This window comes from Numenius arquata, chromosome 3 (assembly GCF_964106895.1).
Source record: "Numenius arquata chromosome 3, bNumArq3.hap1.1, whole genome shotgun sequence".
Lineage (NCBI taxonomy): Eukaryota > Metazoa > Chordata > Aves > Charadriiformes > Scolopacidae > Numenius > Numenius arquata.
The window spans coordinates 19,320,330-19,329,763 of record NC_133578.1 but is presented as its reverse complement, the minus strand read 5'-3'; the positions used below and the strand labels follow the sequence as shown (position 1 = coordinate 19,329,763).

General features: G+C 56.4%; 1 protein-coding gene across 1 annotated transcript; it reads right to left on the bottom strand.

The window, feature by feature from the left end:
• Positions 1 to 1,058: 1,058 nt before the first annotated feature.
• Positions 1,059 to 7,144, bottom strand: TBR1 (T-box brain transcription factor 1). The gene is made up of 6 exons (XM_074145652.1): positions 6,453 to 7,144; positions 5,916 to 6,070; positions 5,463 to 5,584; positions 4,933 to 5,091; positions 4,035 to 4,096; positions 1,059 to 1,902 (listed from the first exon to the last, which is right to left on the bottom strand). Exons 1-6 carry the CDS (start codon positions 7,142 to 7,144, stop codon positions 1,059 to 1,061), a joined length of 2,034 nt encoding a protein of 677 aa, XP_074001753.1.
• Positions 7,145 to 9,434: the final 2,290 nt, after the last annotated feature.

The following is a 9,434-nucleotide window of genomic DNA, read 5'->3' as shown; positions in this document are numbered from 1 at the left end:
AACTAAATGCAGTAAAATATACAACTCACGATTCATCTTCACTGGACTACACTATGGTTACCAACAATTCAGTCGTCTATAGCTTTTTTTTTTTTTTTTTTTTTTAGATTATTCATTACAAAGATTTACAGCAATATAAAGAAAGAGGGGAAAACTGCAAAGAAATTTGAAAAGAGTTTGTCAGCATATTTGGCACCTGCAGGGACCAGTAATGGATTTGGCACTTGGGGGCGGGGGGGGAGGGGGGGGAATACCACAAAAATAATAATATTGCTGATGTCGAGCTACTCCTTTTAAAGAAAAATACGGAGGCAGTTAATTTTGCTCTTGGAAGGCGTCATGCTACTTTAATCGACTTTCCTACGAGACGTATTTCTGTTCTTTTGAAGGGAAAGCTGAGCTATTCCTTAGCTGTGTTAGCCCAGGGCACAGCGTAATTATGTCATGCGAGGAATTGCAGAGAAAGTGAGAAACCCATTACTCGCTGCTACAGCTATGGACCACCCTACATTTCCAGAGGCATTTAGAATGGGTGTTTACCTGGGGAGGGCCAGGGGGGAAGAGGGAGCAAAGGGCGGGGGGGGAATAAGGAAATTTAAACAGGATTTAAGTTTTGTGACTTAACAATGAAAACAAAAAGGAAAAAAAAAAAAAAGAAAATAAGAAAATCTAAACAAATAAGAAGGAAACAGAACCAAAGAAAAGTAATCGGTTACAATAAATTAAATATTATGTACAAGCATTTCACAGGCTCTTTTCCCCCACTATTACTGTTATCCCCTAGTATCCATCCGTGGTAAAAGGAAGGAAGCGCCGTACGGTTTTGAGAGTCTAAGCATCCTACTTATCAGTGGGTTTCGGAGCGGCAGTGCCCCCCGCGCCCCCGGGCCGGGCCTGGCGGGGAGCGGAGCGGAGCAGGGCAGGGCCGGGGGGGCGGCGGCAGCCGCGGCTCTGCCTGCCGGGCCGGGGGTGCGGATGGGGCAGCTAGGGGCGGGGGTCAGTGCGCTAACGCGGAGGAGTTATTGTGCAAAAGGACGGCGGGGCCGGGCGGGCCGCGCCTAGCTGTGCGAGTAGAAGCCGTAGTAGCCGATGTCCTTGGCGCAGGTCTTTTCGCAGTCCCGCTGGGTGAGCACCTCGCTCTTGAGCGGCGAGGAGCTCTCGGACACCGGGGTGTCCGAGGGGGAGATCCGCCTCCTTTTGGCCTGCTCGTAAATCCCAGAATCGGTGGAGTCGATGGACTTAATGGACGAGGGCGTCTCGATCCAGCTGGAGTCGGACAAATCTTTGGGCTTGGAGTCCTCGGCGCCCGGCAAGGGGGACCGCTCGGGGGCCAGGCTCTCCGCCTCCTCCCCCAGGTAGGGGTTGCCGGCCGCCATGCGGGCCGCCGCCGCGCTGTTGGGCCAGCAGGAGAGGACGGAGCCCGACTTGCTGCAGTACTGCGGGGGGCTGCGGGCCCCCCAGCCCGAGGGGTCAGCGTAGTAGCCCAGCGGCCGCCCGGCGCAGCCGGCCGCCTGCAGCGGTAGCGCCTTGACGCCGGCGGCCGCGTAGGAAAGCAGGGTGGCCGCGTTGCCGGCGAAGTCGGTGGCCGTGTCGTAGGCGGAGGCGGCGAAGTCGAGGCGGTTGTTGGCGGGGGCGACGAACCAGCGCTGCGGCGAGGGGGCCCCCGGGTCCTCGGCTTGCTGTGGGGAGAGCAGCCCGTTGGTGTGGGGCACGCTGCGGTCGGCGCCGGGCCCCGGGCCGGCTCCTGCCCCGGGGTGGAAGCGGGACTTGGCGTAGTTACTCACGAACTGGTCCTGGAGGAAGGAGCCGGCCATGGCGTAGCGGGCCCCGGGCACGATCTGCGAGCGGGGCGAGTCGTTGGGGGAAGGCGTCAGCCGGTCCATGTCGCAGCCCGTGTAGATCCTGCCCAAGAGAAGGGGGAGAGAGGTGGGTGTTCACCGCCGCCCGGCGCCCTCCTCGGCCCCGCATCCGGCCGGCCGCAGCCCTCGGGGCAGCGACGGGAGGGGACAGGGCGGGCTGGCGGCGGCCCCGGCGCGCTCCTCGCCCTGCCCGGGGCCCTGCGCTCCTCTCCGGGCTCGGCCTCGGGCGCCAGCAGCGCCGAGGGCCTTAACGGGGGAGGATGAGGGGGGAGGCGGGGAGAGCACACCTTTCGGAACAGGTCGACCATACATTAGCAGGGCTGAGAGCCCTTGCTCCGGTCCGAGCCCGGCATCCCAACAGCGTGAAATCCCGCGCCGTGACACATTGACCGGTCCCGCTATATGCGCAACAGGCAGCCCGGTCATTTGCCGCGAACAGCATGAATGGCAGACTACGGAATTATATCGGCTGTTTAACACTTATTATTGGGAGTCACAGACGAACCATCAACATTTTACTGAGTTTAAATTAAGCTAATCTTTAAACACCTACTGTAGGAAATGTAAAACCAGACGCATCCAGTGTTCCCTGCGTGGCCTATATATAATTCTCCCATGCTGGGCTGCAATTTGCGATTATAAAAACTTTAATGGATGAATAACTACTATCTGTATTTAATTCGGGCTAAAACTGTGCTTTAATTAACCCTCCACGCCTCCTGGAATTTCTTATCCAAAATAAACTTGGCCCTTAAACAAATTCAACGTGCTAGACAACATTGAAGCTTCCCCCTCCCCCCGTCTCCTTTTAAGTGACGCCCTATAAAGTTTTTTTCCTATTAAAAAAAGAAAAGCACTTGTGGCTGGGGGCGAAGGCCACGCAGCCTGTCTCAAGGCCGCGCATCTTCCTGGCAGAGCCCCGAGAAGAGCGGGCAGGCGCGGATGCCGCCCTCTGTGGCACCAGGGCCGCCGTTCCCCTCCCGGCAGGGCCCGGCTCCCCCTCCGCGACCCCCGCCCGTGGGGGAGAGCCGGTACTCGGCCCCGGGAACCTCTCGCACAACTCAGGCCTCGGCGCACTTGAACCAAAATCCCGCTGCTGGGGGATGGCTGAACCGGTGTCAGAGCTGAGGGAGGCTTAAGCAGGCGCTGAAAATGCGCGCAGGTTCAGGAGCTCCAAGGGAGGCCGCTCCCTGCCGCAGTTTAGAGAGGAAAAAGGAGGTTTCCCCTCTCAAAGCTGGAACCCGTCCCGCAGACCCGGAGCTTCCAGCGGGGCAGGTGAGCTCCAAGGCCACCCGCTCCCCCGGTGCCGCCTTGTGCCCGCCACCTCCCGCCGGCCCGGCCCGGGCAGGGGGATGCCGGGCGGAGGGATGCCCCGGGCCGGGGGAAGCCACAGCCGTCAGCGCCTCCCGGGCCGGGATGTCCCCAATTCCGCTCCCGAGGGCCGGGAAAGACGGCGGGGAGGGCTCGGGGGCTGATGCGCCCACGGAGCCACACTCGGGGCGGCACCAGCCGCGGGTCCCCTGGGGGGCCACGGCCGAGTGGGTCACACGGGTGAGCCTGGGAACAGGCGGACCCGAGGCGGACGGGCAGAGGCAGCACGGGGACAGACCGCGGTTAAAACTTCGGAGGCTTTAGCTCCACCCAGAAGGAAGAAGGGCGGGGGGGGGGGGGGGGGGGAATAAATAATCAAATCCAACCCCAGAGAAGAACAAAACGAGACGAAGAAATTTTCCTCCGGACACCGGCTCTGCGGAGCCCGGGGTTACGCACACCCGGCGGGGTGCCCGGGGACTCAGCCCGGGTAGCTCGGGTGCTGCTTTCGGAGCCCTTGCGCGCAAGTGAAACGGCAACTTGGAAAGGGGCGCAAAGATACGTGCCAGGAAAAACCAACAACAAAACCGCCGCGAGTGCCAAAGCGAGATGCGGGCTCAGGTGCGGGCAGCACGGCCCCCGGGCGCGGAGGTGGGCGCAGGCTGCGCGGAGCCCGGGCGCAGGGACTGTCCCTCCGCGGCCGCGGCCCCGCCAGGGGAGCTTGTGGGTGCCTCCCCCCCGGAGGGCTCTGGAAAAGCCTGACATTACACGTTTCGGTGTGAAATGAAGCCAGCCCGCGTCCTAGAGCCCCTCCGACATGTGTGCGGAGCCGGCAGAAGGGTAATAAAAATCCAGATTACTTACGTGTCATAATTGTCTCGGAAGCCTTTTGCGAAAGGGTTGTGGTCTATTTTCAGCTGTGTGATCTAGGGAAAGAGAGGATCAGAGCGCACGTTGTGAAAGCCTGAAAAATATACCCTGCTGCAGCCAATACATTTTTTAAAAGGATCAAGCTTTACTCTAGCGGGTCAAAATGCCTTTAAACCGTGAAAAATAAAGCTTTGGCATGCTTAGAGATATCACACTCTAATATTAAGATTTGCTTTACTGTAAAAAGTACGATAAAATCTAATATTTCACCCCACGTTTTGAGACGTGTCAGTATTCTTACTTCTTATGAATATATTTAAATCCAGAAATTAGGCAAAGCGTACCGCGGCTAAGAGTTTACATTTGCATCGAGCAAAATAATTAAAGCAAGAATGCGGACTGAACATATGTCATTTGAAAAAGGGGACACCAGTCTGTAGCAAAGCCAGACCACTGCGAAACGCCGCCAAGCATTAACGAGCTTTTAATTTGAGGAAGTTGCTCCGTCACCCCCGGCGCAATCAATGAGGTTGTTAATTGATCTTTGCAGACTTAAAGCTTAAGCTAACAGCTTAACAGCTAACTGAGCCGTTTCCGACTGGAAGATAAACGCCGCGGATAAACGCCCGGCTTCAGGCGGAGCGGCAGGATTCCTGCCCGGCCTGGCGCGGAGGGCAGCGCGGCTGCGGGCGGGCGGCGCCGGGCCCCCGGGGCAAACGCGGAGCGGCCTGGGGGTCGCCAGCCTCGGCCGGGGCAGGACGGCACAAAGGAGGCGATAGGGAGCCCCGTCCTGGGGGAGGAAGAGGAGCGGCCGGGCCGGGCCGGCCTCGGCGGGGGGGTCCTGCAGGGAGCGCGGGCGACCGGGAGAGGGATAAACCGGGGAGCTCTTTACATCGGTGTTCTGGTAGGCGGTGACTGCTATGAACTGGGTCTCGGGGAAGGTGAAGGTCTGCACTCTGCCCGGCTGGTTGGTGTCCTCCGTCCCGTCTTCGTTCACCTCCACCACATGCAACCGGGGCTGGTACTTGTGGAGGGACTGCAGAACCACCATCTGTCAGGCAGAGGAAAAGGAGGGAGGGGGCCGCGGGAAGAAGAGGGCATTAGAGCGAGAAGGACGGGGAGAGCGATGCCCGCGGGCGGCGGGGAGCCGTGCGCCTCCCCGGGACCCTGCCACCGCCTTCCCCGGGACGGCTGCGGGGTCTCCCGGCCGCACCGGGCAGCGGTGTCAGCCTGGGCAACGCGCTCGGGATCGACGAGGCCCGTGGCAAAATAAACGGCAGGGCTTTCCCCCCCACACCCCACCCTTTTATTTTCACCTAACGACCGGATCTAAAAAAAATATACGTCCTTTCGGAAACGGCAGGATTTTGCCTGAAGCAATAAAAATAAGTCTGGCAGAGCGTCTGCATTTCCCCCACTGACCTGCCCGTTGTTGTTTGATGCTCCTTTATTGTTTGTGAGTTTTAGTTTCCCAAAGGAGATTTCCTGGCGCATCCAGTGGGCTCCCGTGTTGGGGGAGTCGGGGTGCATGTACACCCGGTTTCCTAAGCAAAACAACAAAAAACACAAACACATCACAATTTTCCCTTATACCCCGGTTCTGCCACTGCAACAGCGCACGAGGTCGAAGGACACCGTTAAAGTTAGCAGTATTTACTGCCGAAATTCCCTCTATTTTAGCCGAAATGATTAAACCAGCGTTTTCCGAACACCTTTTACTTTCTCCTTCACCCTTCTTTTTCTTTATATATAAAAAAAACCCCCATCATTGGCCCTTTCTCGTTTCAGAATTCGCCAGAGCTAGTCCACAAAGGCTTTAATTAATCATTCTCACCTACATATGTGTCGGGAAAAGTGTTAATTGGAGGAACTTGCCTTGTACATTGGTGTCCGCCTTGCCGCAAGGAACCCATTTGCCTCCCTGAAATCTCCAGTGGTTGGGATCCGCCAAAATTACATCCACAAAAATATTGTAGTGAGCCGTGGGGTCGAGACCAGAAATATTAAAACTTAGGAAAGGGAACATACGCCTATAAAAAAGGAAAGGAAAAAAAAAAAAAAGAGGAAAGAAAGAAGGAAAGCAAGCCACCGGCAGCGACAGGCACACGCGGAGGAAACAGCCCCTTGTGCTTCATCCTCACGGCTCCCGAGAGCGACCGGGAAATAAAAAAATCCAAAGAAACTCCCTCCCCGAAACGTCGGGCTTTCCGCGGGGAACGGATGAGGACGGCGGGCACGGGGACCCGCGGGGCGGCAGGGAGGGCTGCCCCGGCGGGGACCGGCACCGGCACCCAGCGCAGGGGCCCCGGCGGCGGGCGGCTCCCCCGGGGCGGCAGAGGCTCCGGGCGGCTCCCCCGGCGGAGCCCGGCGGCTCAGCCCCGACACCCGGCGAGGGTCCGCGCGGTGGCTTACCTCCCCTGCTTCGTGATGATCATCTCCGTCTGGTGCCGGTGAAATTTCAGCCAGAGTGGCCTGTTGCACAGGTAGACCTGAGCCTTACCGGGAACTAGCCCCGGCTGGGTGGAGGAGAACTGGTAGAAAGGTGCCCCTTGATAGGAATGGCCATACTGCTGGGGGTACGGGTAGCCCGCCGTGGGGTAGCCTTGTGGAGAAGAGTTGGACAGGAGGCTGTTATAAGCTCCGTTGGTGATCACAGGATGGTGAGCCATGTAGCGGCTGGGGCTGGCGATGGAGAAGGCTGGGTGAGCAGGTCCATGCTGGCTGGGGTAAGGGAACATGGTACTAGGAGCAGAGGCAGCAGACTGGGGCTGGCTGGACTGAGAGAGCAGATAGCGATCTGCAGCAGATCCATCGAAACTGTGACGAAGCTCAGAGACCCCGTCCAAGACGGGAGAGAGTTTATTTCTCTGGACGTCCCCTGGTGTGTCCTTGGAGTCAGGAAAATTGTCTGTATCTGACTGATTCGTCATCCCCCTGGTAATTTTTTTCAAAGGTGAACTTCTCTCCAGGTTGTCAGTGGTCGAGATAATGGGATGATCATGCAAGGCAAGCTCAGATCCGCCTGCATGTGGGTAACTGCTGCTCACATTGAGAAATTTCTTGGAGAGCATGATAGAGGGAGAAAGACAATGCTCCAGCTGCATAGCTCTAGCACCACAGTAATAACCCTTCAGTCCCTGGATCTGAAAGGGCTCCTTAGTATCAGAAGCTAGACATCCTGGGACCCTCACTAGACAGAAAGCACTTCATCCACCAAATGCTTCCCAAACGTTTGATTTACTTTTTTTTTTTTTTTTTTTTTTTTTCCCTTCCCTGGGAGAAGAGATTGGCCAATTGACACTATGCAGCAATCAGGAAAGACTCACTTTTGATCTTGCTGCTTGTGGAGAGGATGAAACGGCTTCTGCCATTGGTTAACCGCTGACAGTAATTTAATTAGATAGACATTAATTAGGATAATCACCTGGCTCCTGGTCGCGACGATCACGGCAAATTGAAGGAGATGATTTTATTGTGAGATAGAAGGAAGGGGGAAGGGAAGAGTATGTTTGCTGTAAGAGCTCATTATTATGTGACCTTTCCAGCATTATTTTTTTTTTACTACGGTTGGAAAATAAATCAAAACCCCTGCCTTTCCCCAAATATTGCCTGCGTGTCCCCCGCCTTTGTGTGTCAGGGAGGAGACCGGGTGCTGGGGGCTTCGGGAACCGGCTGCGAAGGGCTGGGCGGCCGCTGCCCTCGGCTCACCTCCCCGATTTGCCTTCCCCCTTCGGGGCGCGCAGCCCCTCTCCCGTGAGCGACCCCCCCCTTCCCACCCGTGCCTGCTTCGCGGGGGGAAAATACACCCTCCGTCCCCGCTGCCAGTGGCCGCGTATCATCTCTTTTAAGTTCTGAAATAATCATAAGCCGCGCAGCCGAAGTGCCCTAATGTATTTGCCGCGATGTTTACGGGTTCTTTAGTAAATAAATATTTTATCTGGGAGCCGTAATGCCGGAGATTATCAGCAAAACAGCGTGGAAGGCATCCATCTACCCATCCGGCTCCGGCTTGCTTTCCACTCGGTGCCTGCTTTTCCTCCGTGACTCAGTCCCACGGCCAGCGCTAGGAGGGGAGAGATCTTTTGTAAGAGATTTGTCGTGAGCCGCTGCGGCGGCCGGCGGGTTCAGGGCGGGAGCCGAACCGCGAGGGTGCTGCAGCGGGAGCCGCCGGCACCCTCTGCCCGGGGGCGTCTCCGCAACAGCCGCGGGCCCAGCCGAGCCCCGGCCCCGGCGGAGAGCGGCGGCCCCGGGCTGCGCACCCGCGGGCTGCGGCAGCCCCCCCACCTCCGCTGGGGACCCTCCCTGAGCGGGAGGGACCGGCCGCTGTGTCCCGCGGCGCGTCCGTGCGAGCCTCGGGATAATTGGGAGCGGGACCCTCCCAGGCGTGAAGATGCGCCCAAAGAGTTCGGGGGACTCGTTCGCCACCCCGCCTCTGCCCAGCATCAGCCTCAATTTCCCTGCCTAGGCAAGCTTGGGAGCTTCTAAAAGTACCGGTTTTTTGGTTTTTTTTTTGCCCTTGGAGGAGCTCTCCTGTTCCATTTTTCTTAGTATTTTCCCCTTAGCGCTTTGGACTTCAGGTATTTTACAGATCATGTCTCTTCCCAGGTGACAGCAGCCGGCTTCAAATTCCACCGATAGCTAACGCAACCTGGACCACCATGTAATAAAACCAAGACCAGCGTATAATCATCTGAAGCCGGGCTGAAACTTTGCAAACTCAAATCCAAAAAAGCCTAGAACCAGGATGACTTGTAAGAATGCGTATTTCAACACTCAAATCCCACAGCCATTTATTTTTCTGTTGCTTAACTGTGAGCTAGTTCGGTTATTTGGTGTTTCATAGAAGCCGGCATACACATACACTCCACAAGGAAATTATTCTAATAAAATGAATTATGACGCAAAAAGCAAGCAGTTTACTATTTTACTCGCAGTCGGGTGGTACAGCACGTACAACTTCCCATACTACACCTTCTCCTTTCAGTGCTTAAAGAATAGTTTTATTAATTTCAGTTCTAGGTACTGTTTCCGACGCTTGTTTCACCAGTGTGCTCACCCTTTCCTTTCCCTGTTCGAATCCAACAGAAAAGTAATGGACTCATGTAGGCAGGAGATGGGTCGAAACGCAGATAAACCCTGGGAAGCGCTGCCCCGAATTACGGAGCTACACCCATATAGATGCGGAGCCGCAATGAATTCAGTGGTGTACTGCCAATCACATGGAAGTGCTAATATATGCCAAAAATCCTCAGTGCACAACTCCTAAACTGGTATAATAGGGGGATATGCAATGGCAGGTGGTGTTATAGAATCGTCATAGAAAGAAGGAGAGAGGTTTGCTAATACAATATGCCCATCCTTCGTGCTGACAGGTGACGAGGGGTCAAGCTGCTA

What these genes read in the sequence shown, in the direction of transcription:
- TBR1 (XM_074145652.1), bottom strand. Translation starts at nt 7,144, where the DNA reads ATGCAGCTGGAGCATTGTCTTTCTCCCTCTATCATGCTCTCCAAGAAA. An exon ending in GGCGGACACCAATGTACAAG is followed by an intron (nt 5,585 to 5,915) that starts GCAAGTTCCTCC and finishes TGTTTTGCTTAG; the next exon opens with GAAACCGGGTGTACATGCAC. An exon ending in CCGCCTACCAGAACACCGAT is followed by an intron (nt 4,097 to 4,932) that starts GTAAAGAGCTCC and finishes CTCTTTCCCTAG; the next exon opens with ATCACACAGCTGAAAATAGA.